This window comes from Lepidochelys olivacea, assembly GCF_965140295.1.
Source record: "Lepidochelys olivacea isolate rLepOli2 genome assembly, chromosome: 2".
Classification (NCBI taxonomy): Eukaryota; Metazoa; Chordata; order Testudines; family Cheloniidae; genus Lepidochelys; species Lepidochelys olivacea.
The window spans coordinates 247959931-247974165 of NC_140412.1; the positions used below are offsets into that span (position 1 = coordinate 247959931).

At 37.7% G+C, this 14235-nt stretch overlaps 1 protein-coding gene across 1 annotated transcript in view; it reads right to left on the minus strand.

Annotated features, from left to right (window-relative positions):
• Nucleotides 1-14235, minus strand: part of WDR37 (WD repeat domain 37) — a 68144-nt gene that overhangs the window by 44422 nt on the left and 9487 nt on the right. The window contains exons 2-5 of the mRNA XM_084620365.1: nucleotides 11686-11863; nucleotides 5236-5332; nucleotides 1058-1153; nucleotides 831-895 (exon numbers count right to left, since the gene is read on the minus strand). Coding sequence (XP_084476491.1) covers nucleotides 831-895; nucleotides 1058-1153; nucleotides 5236-5332; nucleotides 11686-11823 — 396 coding nt within the window. The 5' untranslated portion in view covers nucleotides 11824-11863. The remainder of the gene's footprint in view (nucleotides 1-830; nucleotides 896-1057; nucleotides 1154-5235; nucleotides 5333-11685; nucleotides 11864-14235) is intronic.

Below are 14235 nucleotides of genomic sequence, written 5' to 3' on the forward strand. Positions count from 1 at the left end.
TGGCTCCTGTAAAAATCTCCCACAATGCCTCTATACTCCCACAGCAGCACATAATGGAGCTAACCATGGGAACAGTTCAAGTATTTAATCTACAAGGTCGGGCACCATTTTTCATTGCAAACACCTCTACTGCCCTTTCCCATGAAGCGACCAATGAATGACCCTCACGCCAAGCAAAAAAGAGCAGTGTGTAGACATCTAGTGGTTTGGGAATGGGAGGGAGAAAAAGACGGGTAGATAAAAAAAAGTACAGGAATACAGAAAAATAAGACCAAAAATGGAGAGAAATGTCAACGTGGGGACATAAATGGTAAGACTGTGGCAATTGTGAAGAGACACAGTGCAAGAAGGGGTGCCTATCTGCCTATTGGAAAGGAGCATGATAGAGAGGTTAGGAACTTGAAGATCAAGAATAGACAACCTGTGATAGGACAAAGCTCAAAACCACACTACATAGACAATCAACCAGTTTAAATCAATTCAGCTGCAAGGCCTTCTAAGGATAGTTTTAGAGGTCATTCTCAAAGAAGTCCTTAGTCAAAACTTAACAGTTAATTTTGTATTTTCAACATGAAAATAACTCTTTTGTAGTTTACACTACCATAAAATCCCATACTCCAATTTCTATTAGCTTTCTTAATCATATTTTCCAGAAGCTTAGTATATCACTTCTGAAGTGAGGGATAATTGCTGAATCCAAGATAGATACTATTTACTAGGCATGTTTATTTACAAATGAAATTATACCACTTAACATACAATACATTATCACGTAGAAACAGCCACGTTAGTCTCATGAACGTTAAGGAGAGGTTTAGTTTGTCTCATACCTTGCTGGTAGATGCCTTGTAAGTGGTCTTCAATTTCTGTGAAAGCTGACTGGTACTATGACTGGCTGTTGAGACAAATAAGTTCAAAGGAAAATATTTCGGGTAATAAGTTTGTTAACTTATTTGTGCAATGGTATCAATTCCCTTTAACTAAATTGTAAATTTTGTTAAGCTAAGTAGGAAAAGCAAGCTACAGAAAACCTAATATTTGTTAATATTTATCTTACCTTTTGTTTTCAGTTGTCCTTTGCTCAGTTCAGCTCCGTCAATTGTCTGTCCTTCAACTGCTAAGCGCTCATTAAGTGTATCGATCTCTCGACGTACTAACAGTAGCAAAAAAAGTGAATATAAATAAGCAATTAAAAGCACATCATTAAAATACTGTACTCTAAGGAATTTCGTGGTATTAAGTCACCTATTTTATGTTATGAGTCACAAGAATAGTTTATTATATTCTTATAAAAGCAGTCTGCATGTTCTAAACAAAGAAAAAATGTCATGCTGAATTTCCCAACCAAAGATAAACCTTGACCCAGGTTCCAATGAAACTTTGCCAAATAGTCTTATCACTTCTCACTACAGTTTGCTAGCTGATGTGACCGAACACTAACAGGACAATACCTGTAATGTGTGTAGAACTCATGCATCAAAAACTCCACTCAAAAAATGGAAATTTGGGAAGTGAATGTAAGTCTGTGGCCTCATAGCAGTTATTTCATCCACAATTAGCAAGTCATTTCCAGGTTCTATTAAGTTATAAAGCAGAGTTTTTCCTTCTGTATGCTATTGATTTGAAGCTAGTGCATTGCTGAAAATCAAAAAGATACTGTAGGACAACAGCATATTGAAGCTAATAAGATTAAACAAGAACACTCATTACTCCTGGGGGAACTATGCGCTACTGTGCATTCGCATAATTAATGAGCCACGCATATTTTTAATTTTTTGCGCAAAAAAAAGCTTCTGCCAAAAAGTTACTGCAGTTCCACCTTTTGCCCACCATAGGGCGCTGTGGAACTAGAACACAGCAGCTCCCAGCCTGCCAAGAAAGAGAAAGAGCCTGCACAGACTTCTTCACAGGTCAGGAGACAGGGGCTACGGAGAGACAGACAGCGTGGGGGTGCTGGTGGGGGGGGGGGGGTCAGAGAGAGGCTCATAAGGGCTAGTGCGGGATGACAGACTGGGGCAGGGGCTGAATGGGAGTGCAGGTGCAGGTCCACATAGGGACGGGGGAGGTGGTTCAGGGATACATAGGGACGGGGGGAGTGCCTGGGTGGGGGCACAGAGCCACATGGAGATGGGGTGTCTGACTGTGGGTGGAGAGACATGTGGACAGGGGGTGCAAGGACACATGGGAGAGGCTGGAGTCAGCCAGAAGCTCCCTAACAATCCCTCCCAGCCCCCACAAAAAACCTGTTCCATACTTTTCCCACACATACCAAACACTCCAAGTTCACACCCAGGCTCCTTCCCAGCAATTTACTTCTCTCTCCCTCAGCACTTCTGTTACCCGACTCCCCCCAGCCTTTGCTCTGTTTCTGTGGAGTGCAGGAAAAACTGTTCTGTATAACAGTTTAAAATGAATTATTACTCAAGAGTTCTGTGTTAATATGCCTAGTAAGGAATCTATTTGTCAAAAAACATTCCCTGACCCTTTGTTGGCTCTTTAGTTACAGACATACTCGCTGACAGGTATTTTGAAATAAATGACCAAAAATAATTGAAACTGGTGTGATTGTATTGTGTTATTTTGACAAATAAAATATGCAGAATTTTAAAATATTGTGCACAGAATTTTTAATTTTTTGGCACCGAGTTCTCCCAGGAGTAACTCATTTTATTCCTAGAAGTATCTTAAGATTAACTTATTTTTAAAAGAAGAATTCAATGTTTGTACTATACATTTAATGTGTTTCATTCAAGTGTTCCATAAACATTTACTGTAATACAGAAGTAGTTTTTGCATGTAAGCATAAAAAACTATGTTCACAACATGAATGAGAATCTCAACAGCACCTCCGATACTGTGTACATACAGTATTGCACAATTTACTTTTACCATTACTTCTCTAAACCACCCATACTAACCATTTGTACTATACAATTTTTTATAAGCAGGGCTGATAGCACCACTAACTAAGGTTACCCAATACTTCCTATGATAAAACACACAGTTTTCAATGTTTTATACCTTTGCCAAACTTAATTGCTTGGCTGAAGTTTTCCATGCCTGGTGTCTGCCTCAGGCTAAAGTTTATTAGAAAATTTCAGCCAAAATGGTTCAGCCACTTCAGAGAACAAGGCCAGGGAAAAATATGTTTTGCACAAGTTCAATTATGAGAACTTTTTCTTCTAAAAGCTCTTAGCCCTGTATTTTAGAGCAGAGACTTGAAATTTGGCAGAGTGGCCTTTGTGCCAGGGATGTACAGTTTGCTGTTTCTGTGAAAATCCATCAACATCTGGCCAAATTACAGGCATTTGAAAAAAAATAGCAAGTTTGCACATACTCAATAGAAACCTAGATTTGAGCAGCTAAATTCCCTGAAGATTCCATCCACAATGGGCAGTCTCCAGCCAAGAACTGAGCAGGACTTTCCCTGAAACCACAGCTCTGGGTTGCTGGAGGCTGTGCCAGGTCTGCGCACCTAAATTGAGATCAGGAACACTCTCTCCCCTGTGCTCTCAATGACCACTCTGCTGGGCTCAGGCAGCATGGAGGAGGAAGCTGGTTGATTTGAATGTAGAGGGAGACAAAGCAGACCTGTTGGTTTAGTAGAACTGGCACAAGGAGCCCAAGGGGAAAGGGAGGAGGGACTAGCTGGACAAGGAGAGGAGGACTGGGAGCCAGTAGGTGGAAGAGGAGACAAATCAAATGAGTAACTGGGGAGAGAGCCTGGGCAAGGAGACCGTGACAATGGGTGCAGGAGCATGTGTATGTGGAGGGGGCGGGATGGACACTGAAATTAGACACGGAGCTTTGGCATGGGAAGCCAGAGGGGATGGGGAACATGCATGGGACGTAATGGTAGGCCAGGGCGGGGACAGAGATCAGATGAAGAGCTGGGAGGGGAAACCGCGACTGGCTGGGCACTGGGGCTGGAGACAAAGAGCTGGGAATGACTGGGCAAAGAGACGGACTGGGATTAGAAGCCTGAGTGGAGAGTGGGACTAGCTAGATGAGTAGAATGGAACTGAGACACAGAGCCAGGGTGGGAAAGAAAGAACTGGAACAGGGACAGATGGGGTCATACTGTGGGGGAAAAGATGGAAGAGCACAGTCCCCTCCAGAGTCTGGAATGGAACCCAAGACAGCCTGGTCCCATCATTCCCCTGTCGTCAGCAAATACCTGCAAAATCCACTGGCAAAATGTCCCATATTCCCCTCTAGTGCTAATTCGCACAGAGGATGGCAATCTACTATTGCTATCAGTTACTCCTAATTACAAAGGTGTGTGTGGTGGCTCTGAAGGTTCCAACACTGCTGATGAATGATGTGGGTGTCTACTAGATGCCAGATTTTTCTTTCCTGTTTGCTTTTTAAAAATACCAAGAAATTACACACACAGTGTTCAAAGAACTTTAAGGCTGCAGAGTTGAACACTCAAAAGTTAGGAAATATCAGAATTAAGGTTTGCTGTCCAAGCTTAATTTGAGCCCTTGTGTATATGCATTATGATACAGTCTTAAATTACATGATCACATACTTTTTTTCAACCAGACCCTAGGCATTTCCCAACTTTTGAGTGCTTGACTTTGCAACAATGGTCTTTTAATTTTTGTGTGTGTATAATATATACTAATATATACTAACTAATCAGAAAACCCCAGGTATTGAATAATGCTAATATATGTATTGTGAATCCTCTTTACTAAAGTAGCCCACACTAACAAAAAATAATGGTCTGTAGACATACTAGAACTATAATCCCATCTGATCTCACAACCTAATCAGGGTTACATCCAATTAATACCCTGATTGGAGACCTCTAAGAACACCTGTGTCATGCAGGAAGCTGTAGCGCTGATAATGGGAGACAGCAGGCTTCCCTTTGAGTCAATACTGAAACAATTCCCCAGTATGGTGCTTAGGAGCACAATGCTGTCAGAGTTTTATCTTTCAGGTAAGACACCACAGGAGTCCTAATTCCTTGTGGAAAAGATCCCAAGGCACTTTTTCAGAAAAGGGGCAGACTCCAATTTAGGGATATGATTTTAGGCGGTTTGTAAATCCTTCACAATGAAAAGTCCTAAATAAGGGTACATTACTTTCTAGCATACAGAGTATTTTATGACCACAATGAATCCTACTATAATCTAGCATACAGAGTATTTTATGACCACAATGAATTCTACTATAATCTAATTCCTTATAGTTGTTTTCAAATTATAAGAAAACCATACTCACATTCCAAATTTTCAATATAAAGGTTTTCAAACTCTCGCTCTATTTGCCCAAAAAGCTCCAGAAGTGTATTCCGAACAGATGAAGGAAGTTTAGTATCCTAGAGGGGAAAAAATGTTAACACTGATACCAAGTTTTAAGTTTACTTCTTAAACTATCGGCAGTTAATTCTGTAAATATTGCAGTTATGATATAATATGAATGTTGGGGTGCTGAGCACCAAAGACATTTGTTTTAATAAAAAAATCATTTCTGAACATTAGTTAGTTAGCAGAGCATTTAAATTATTTTTCTACTGTAGCATGCTTATATTTTCACTTAGTCTGATGCTGAAGAGCAAGACAAAATATGGTACTTTACTGTGGTGACCTGAATTTTTTAACTGGTATTTTGTTTAAATAAAGCTATTCAATACCTAGCAAGTTATAAAACAACATCATACATTTTAATTTCTTATTACATTTTTAATAGAGCAAGTCAGCAGATACATGGGCAAAAGTAAAAACATTAATTCTTCAAGTAATTTTAGCTGTAATAATTAAAAGCCTGAAACCCCAAGACTTCTTGGAATCACAAGTTCAACTGCTGTCAACTCACACCCTCCCGGCTGCATGAGATTTTTTTTTTTATTTAAATTCCAAAGGAAAGTTTGCTTTTAACAAAACATTCTCCAGCAGTGTTGGCACTCCAAATAATGCAACATTATGATAACTGGAAATTAAATTGAAGAGAAAGGAGTTTATTTTCTTTGTCCAAGATAAACTTTCAAGTTGAACTGAAAGAACGAACAGAAGTGGAGCCAACGTCCCTGCATGTAATGTTTCTGCACCAGCCCAAATATAGTGTAGCTGAAAACCAGACTCCATTTTCCTCTCATCTACAGCCTTTGATATCACCATCCTCCTAATTACCCAAGTTTTCAACTTGTGATTCTATTCCGGTCTCTCCCTATATATATAGGCTGTAAGCAAGTCACATCTGATTTCCTGACATCTCAAAATCTCAGTCATTCACACCTCCATGGCTAAAATTCTTGCTTCCTACTGACCAGTACAGCCCCTTCTTGCTCTGCTCAAGTTCATGAAAAATGCCATAGCTAAAATCTTCTTTTCCACAACTAACACCACTCCCTCTCAAGTCTTTCACTGGTCTTCTTTCAGTGTCTACATCAAAATTTCCTCATTCTCAGCTTCAAGATTTTGCACAGCTATCCACTGCCTACCTCTCTGTTCATTTCTTCCTACTCCTCCGCATTACCTTCACTCTGTTCAAGTCTCCTGTCCCACTGTTCCTTTTGTATCTTATGCTACCTTAATGCCGTCTAAATTCTCTTCATTCAAATACCTATTTTAAAAAAGGGGAAAAACTCACCAACTTTCCCCAAAACCTACCCAGGTTAACCACCATAAGAAAATTATTCTCCCAACTTTCAGCAAAAAACACAAGTGTGAGTGGCACTGAAACCTAAGTGTAGCTTCCCAGACCTAACTTAAAGGAGAGGAGATGTTTACTCTTTCAGAAAGTTTTTTCACCTAGTAATCTGGCATCTTCAGTTAAACAGGTTTCAACAAACAACTCAAAGGTATAAACAATTTGACTAAACCTCCCCTTGTAAAAGGGAAACTATAGCACCAATTTCAATCTCTTAACTCAATCTCAACAGTTCTCCCATTCTCCAGTACAGAGGAAAACTGGTATTTGTAATGTGAAACACAAGCAAGAAAACTCTTGGGCTGTATTTTACACATAATAAAGGCTTCATTTTCACACTGTTTTCCCTGTAAAGGAGAAATATCAAACCTGCTGGGTTAAATGAATTTCTTATTTTCTGCTAGAGAGCAATTTATACCAAGATGCTGCTTGTTTTTTCCTATGTAAATGGTTTTATAAATTAAAAGTGTGTGTATTATGTTATAGCTTAAGGTGTTTCCAGTTTATGAAGCAGTCATGCCTTGGAAGTACAAAAAATGAATAAAAAAAGTTGAAGAGTTTATTTGCTTGAGATGTGGTTATTACCTAAAACAGGAAGCACTCTCCAATTGTAATAAACAAAGTATCAAATTATATACATACAAAACAAAACGGGTTGCCAAACTTCAAAAAACATTCACTTTGAACAGTTAGCTATCCTGGCCACCCATCATCCATCTCCTCTCTCCTTTCATCTCATTATTTCTAATACATCTCCTTTCCTCCCTCCTCATCAAGACTCTTCTCTCCATAGTAAATGCAACACATTTCTTTACGCAGTATTCAGAACTGAATTCAAACAGATGAGCTGGGATACTTCTCTGTATACACAAATGTGACAGTTATTCAAGAGAGGAAGGGTGTTCTTGTGGTAAAAGCACTGGACAAGGACTTAAATGATCTAGGTTCAATTCTAAGCTCTGCCACAGAACTCCTGTATTGACCTTAGACAAATCTCGTTGTTTCATCGGCCCATTTGCAATATGGGGATATCTAGTACTTTTCTCCCACTCTATGTCTTATGTATTTAGATAGTGATGTCTTTGGGACAAGCAATTTTCTCACACTCTGAGCAGTGGGATTTCTCTGTGCTGTTCATAATACAAATAGTTCTGCTACCAAGGCCTTTAGCTGCTTTGCTGAAAGAAGGTGAGTAAACCAGAAGAAAGTAGGTAATGAATCAAAACGATTTAGCTTCTTTAAAAGATATCATTTCACTTTCATCAGTTTTACAGGACATTTTTTGTTTCATCAGCTTTACAGGACATTCTCTCATACATGCTGGAATCTCTTTAGATAGACTGAAGCTGAAACAACTGTCTGTTGAAGACAAACTACTTAGAATTGCTAAATACAAAAGTGTACTAGAGAAGGAGGATTATAAATAGCCAGAACAGAGTGAAAAACAGCTATACACAGTGATTATGCAAATCACTGAGTTACCTAGACTCAATGAATTGCCTATTTGGGGCAAAATTGTGTATTTATGTCTCTGTTAAAATATCCTTGCACTACGGATGAGACATTTCTCTTTCCTTTCTTCTGTTGTTGATATTACACAATAACTGAAGGTGAGCTATTAATTGTGTGTGTTATATTTTCAGTTTGCCAGTTGTAGGTTTTATTTTAGAGTAGTTTTCACTAAAGTGAGAATTATTACACTCAAGATATAAAACAGCAAATTTAGTAATACCTCTGAGTGCTTTAAGCATATGAGAAATAATTTCCATAGCTCAAAACTCTGAGCCCTTAAACCACAATCATCTGCCTGACCAGGTGTTCCAATAGCCAGTAAAAGGTAAGTAAACTTAAGTTTCTCCAAAGATACATTTATCAGACACTCCAAATGGTGATGTCTCTGGAAAATGGGAACTAGCAAGACATGTTATAAATAGGATAAAGACCACCAAGTGACAGCATCTCTTAAATCCACATAAACCCATGTTAATGCAATATTAAGGCTGAAAACTGAAAATAATCTAACATGAACTCACCTACAGGATTCAGAGTAACAGCCGTGTTAGCTCACGAAAGCTTATGCTCTAATAAATTGGTTAGTCTCTAAGGTGCCACAAGTACTCCTTTTCACCTACAGGAGTTATCCTGTGCACACCTGAATAAGTTTAGGTTAAAGTATGCAATACATGCAATGTAGCCACAATTACATTGAAAACATTAACTAACTTCCAGACTCATGCTTCAATTTGCAAACCTCAGAACGGGATTCATCACAAAACATTATAAAAAGAAAAGCGAAGAGGCAAAATCCAAATTTGTAATCATTTAAATTTCAAACCTCTGCCCCTATTTCCTATTTTAAGAAGCTACAAAGAGCACACTGTGCAGTCTGGTTTCAAAGTGGTAGCCATGTTACTCTGTATCAGCAAAAACAACGAGGTGTCCTTGTGGCACCTTAGAGACTAACAAAATTATTTGAGCATAAGCTTTCGTGAGCTAAAACCCAGTTCATCAGATGCATGGAGTGCAAAATACAGTAGGCAGGTATAAACACACAGCACATGAAAAGACCCCTCCCCACCAGTTAGTAAGGCAACTCCCATCTTTTCACATGCTGCGTATTTATACTTGCCTACTGTATTTTCACTCCATGCATCTGATGAAGTGGGTTTTAGCCCATGAAAACTTTTGCCCAAATAAATTTGTTAGCCTCTAAGGTGCCACAAGGACTCCTCGTTGTTTTTGATTGTGCAGACTGTATCAGGTAAAAGGAAAACAGAGCCAGGCAACAAAAGCAAGTAGGTGTAGTCCCAGCTTCTGTGTGAAGATGACAATAAAATAATGCTACCTACTAGCAGGGAAAAGGGAACTACCAACAGGCTGCACTGTCAGCTGCTTCAAAGGCTGTTTCGGAGAAAGCCTAAGCACTCAGATGAAAGGCTGAGGATAAAAGGCTCCCCAAGAGGCAACAACAGCTTACTTCACTTGGTGGGGAAGTGTACGCAACCAGGAAGTGAAGTACCTAGAGTCAGCAGTCACTGAGGACAGAGCAAGTAATACTGGAGAAATCACTATAGAACGGAAAAATCTAGGTTGGGGGGGGGAAAAAAAAAACAAACCTTTTTGGGGCTGGGGGTAGACGGGGGATGACGACTAAATTTCAGCAATGGAACAAATTACCATATATTTTCATAAAATAATAAAATTTCATCTAATCGGGATACCAAGGGGATTGACTTGATGACTCAATATACATGCCAACTTTAATCAACCTCTAGTCTCAAAAACTACTTCGTTTTTTGTACAAACAAAAAACGTCAGAATTTAATGTCCCAGCACAGTCCATGACAAGACAGGACTGCGGATGGACAAGAACAACTGTTAAAGAAGGGAGACAAATTAATCAAGTGTGATCTACAAACAAACTTATACTGAAACAAAAGATGTGAATTTAAATCAATTTAGTTACCTTTAGTGCAAGTTAGCTAAAAATAACTTGAATCACTTTTACTGTGAAATAAAAGTGTCCACACACAGACTTGATCTGAAATAATCTGTTTTATAAAACAGATTTAATTAAAAGTTTGTATGTAGACCAGCCATTAGACAGTGTCATACAAATGTGCTTGTCAGCAGAATTTAGCAAATTTACCAGGAGCCTACAACTAAAGAAAGAGCCCTAGTCAAGGTACTTAACCTAGGGTTAAAATGTAATGTAGACGCTCAAGCCCAGGGTTCCCTGACACAGGTCAGCTAACTCAAGTCCCACTAACCCTAGGCTTACATTGTTGGGCAGGTATACCCTTAGCTTAACAGCCTGCTAACTGTATTCTTTGATATTAAACAAAACTTCCCATCTTTAATTTAATATTTACCATATAAAAATACAAAATGTCAGCAGCTCTTAACCTCTCAAGCTTTGCCCTTGTTGTCCTGGTTGCTTTTAGACCAATGTCTGTAGTAATCCAAAATAACCTTTCTGCTCGGCCAGTATCTCAGCTGTCCCTTACCACTGCTTGTTTAAGTCAGGAAGGAAGGTAAGAAGATAGTCTCAGAAAGGACATTACCTACTCAGTACTTCTGAAAATATGAGACAAAAATGGATGTTTTATATAATGAGCTGAAAAAATACAGACTAACTGTAAGGTTTAACTTTAAACACAGTGAAGGTTTCTTTAGAAGTAAGTTACCAACTAATCCAAAACTTAGAAAAAGCTAGTTACCAACTCTAAATGAGTAACATTATGGGATTGATTACAAGGATTTTTGCTTCTGTCTAGCAAAATGAAGCAATATACCTTTGTCTCCACAGAAAGGGTAACTTTTCAGAGAGCCTTGCACAGTTAGACCTATTTTTCCTTTGAAGATTTGTGACTACAAAGAAGTTCATGACTTCTTTTTCTGATATTTTGTTCTTAATATTTCAAAGTCATCTCTCCTGGACAATCCAGTTAGAAATCTGATATTCTTTGCCAAGTCCATATTGCCCAGTATATGAAGTTAATGGCTGTTTGGAACTTAATCGCATTATGTTCTTCCCACCCCATTTCCTTACAAATTCTACATTTGTATTGGAAGAGTTACTAAAGCATTCAAAATCACTTCAGGTTAAAATGGAGTCAAGTTTGTATCTGTTACCAGAGCTCTGGGCAGGTAAATGAAAGTTACACAAGATTCTTGGATTTGTCTTTCTCTGCCCTAAAGGACGTGCACAATGATCTCATTTATACTTGAGCTGATTTGTACAGGCTGTTTTTAACACGGCTTGATTGTTAAAACCAGCTACCCAATAAATGTGGCTAGGCTATGTTCTTAGGGGCATTTATTTTATGGAAGGGTATTACAGCATAATTTGTAAAGTTTTCCCATTAACATTTGTCCACTTAAAGTTCCAGTTTAACTAGATATTCTTCATGACTTAAGTCTGTATTTATTTTTCTGTACACAAAGAAATAAGACAGTTCCATTATTTATTTGTAAAGAGTTTTAAGAAATTAGTTCTTGAATATCAATCTGTTCGTTTACCTGCCCTTCCAACATCTCTCTTTGCAATCCCGTCCTTTCTTGCTCAGAACTGTTGGTTCTTCGTATAGAAAGACTGTGCGATTTGCGCTTCTGCTTTGCTTGCCGAGCAGTTGCACAACTTCCACTTTCTGTGGGCATTACTTCAAGGAAATAACTTCACTGAGGCGCCTATGATAAACTAAGGACAAGTATAAGCATTACAATTTGCTCTAAGTAACAGGCCACGGTAAGAAGTATTTCTTGGAATGGAAACATTTAGGTCTATTGAATTCTAGTTTTGTTTTAGATTTCATTAAGCCCTTCCAGGAGGGACTGATTTCTATTAAAATTACAGCTGTAATTTAAGTAACTAATTTTTAAGAGTTTAAATATATGCATCTGAATAATCAGAAGTAGAGAATGGAATCACATTACACTGCACTTTTTCATTGGTTACTAACCCTCAACAAAATGAAAAAAATAATTTCACTATCTTGTGATAACTAACCACTTTCCAAATTAAAATCTAGAGATAGCTCCAAAATGCTTCCAGGAAACAACCAATATTCATATTGTATTTCACTGAAACACATGCAAAGTTAAAACCCAGCTGGAAAATGGAAGTACAGGGACTTGATAATTGAGGGACACTGTCAGGTTGCAAAATATATAAAACCACATTTGTTCGTCTACACAATTCCATAAGCGTGCTTGCTTTTTACCTCTAATGATAGTAATTTAAAGTAAGGTTGAAAAATTTGAAAATCTAGTTTTTCAACATTCACTCAGCTTGTAGAGAGAGACTAGCCTTGTCAGTTTCACGTTTGTTTATAGTCAATTTCATTTAATTTTTAATTAGTCAAAACATTTCTATAAATATTAAGTTTCATAAGGCTGTTTAAACAAAAGCCAAGTTATATACCTGACAGTATCTCTTCAACTAAATTTACTATGCATGACCCACTGTGTTTCTCAATTTAAGAAAATCAAATTATTTATTGCATAAACTATTGGAATATATACTTTGCTCAAAATTAAATGTTTTGAAACTGATACTGAAACCAGTTTTAAAACAACTGTTATAATTCCTGGATTTTTTTCAACATTAAACTAAATTTTTGACAATCTCAGTTTTACTATAAAGCAATTCAAATAACTTAAGTTCTCACTGATTTAAAACTTTGTTGATAATGTAACATTGAGATAACGGGAAAAAATATTCATTCTCCAGCCTTAATGATTTCTGAAAAAGTAATCACAACCCAAAGAATAGCTGCAGTAGTCTGCAGAGCAAAAGGAGAGCAGAGTTGGCACAGCTATTAAGGTTGAGTTATTAACTAAGTTTCCTAAAGAAGTTAATCAGAAGAAAAATTACATCAGATCCATGGCCATCTCCAGTTTAAGATCTGCCAAAATACTGAAGCTTGAGCAAGCTAGGAATGAGCACCATCACACTCTTTACAAGATTACATGTTAACTCATTTGGTTTTCAGCATTTTTAAATCCTGCATTATCAAATATTCAGCCAATGACAAAAGTAACTTACTGAAAAGTATTATGGACTAAGAAGACAATGTCCTTCAAATTGCTTTGATTTTTATTTATATTTATATATATAAAAATCAGTGTAAAAAAAACAGTCTGCAGTTAAAAAAAATCTGATGGACTCCAACCGTTAGTTAAGGCTTAAATGCTTGCTCTCGCTCTCTCTCTCACACACACATTCTCTCTCTCTCTCTCTCTCTCTCTTTACTTAAAATACAAAGATTATTTTTAAAGGTTTTGGGCCCCTTGATGTATCATCTGTTCTAGGAATCCCACTAAACTTCCAGTACCAAACCCACAATGAATCTAAAATAAAACCCAGGCTACAACAGTATCTTGGCTTCACTAAAATGCTTCCACTAAGTCTCACTGGGTACTTCGCATTGCCCCCTTACTCTCTTTTATCTGTGGTTTATTAGAAGGAACTAGTCACAACCAGGTTCACAAAATCATTGGGATGCAAGGACGAGGGAGAGAACTGTACTTTTGTGTAGGATGTTTCTCATTTCACCCAAAGTTTTTTTATTTATCACATAAAAGAAAACTTAGTTACTTATAAAAATAGGATTGATATAGCAAACAACTCTAAGATAGACCCAACAATTTATTTTCATCAGTTTGAAATGTTTCACTTCGAGTCATTGTCCTTGATCAACAAGGATGTCTAGATAGTTGCATTGAGGTTACACTACTCCCTTCAATGTGCACTGCCTTGGCTTATTAAAGGTATTTCATTTTGGTAGGTCTTTACAGACTTTACAACAGTCCTTTCTAGACTTCTTTCCCCCACTAGTTCTGGCAACTGCATACCCATACATTTTACATTGGAAAAAAAACAGACTAATAACTTGATACAGTCAACTGGGAGAAAAAAATTATTTCTCTCTGAAAAATGTATACCTACTGTTACACCTAATATTACAATAACTGAAAGATTAGAGGAAAACATCATTTCTCTATTATTTCAGCTTATTTTGTCCACATGATAGCATTCTAACACTTTCACTGATGATCAGTTGCACACTC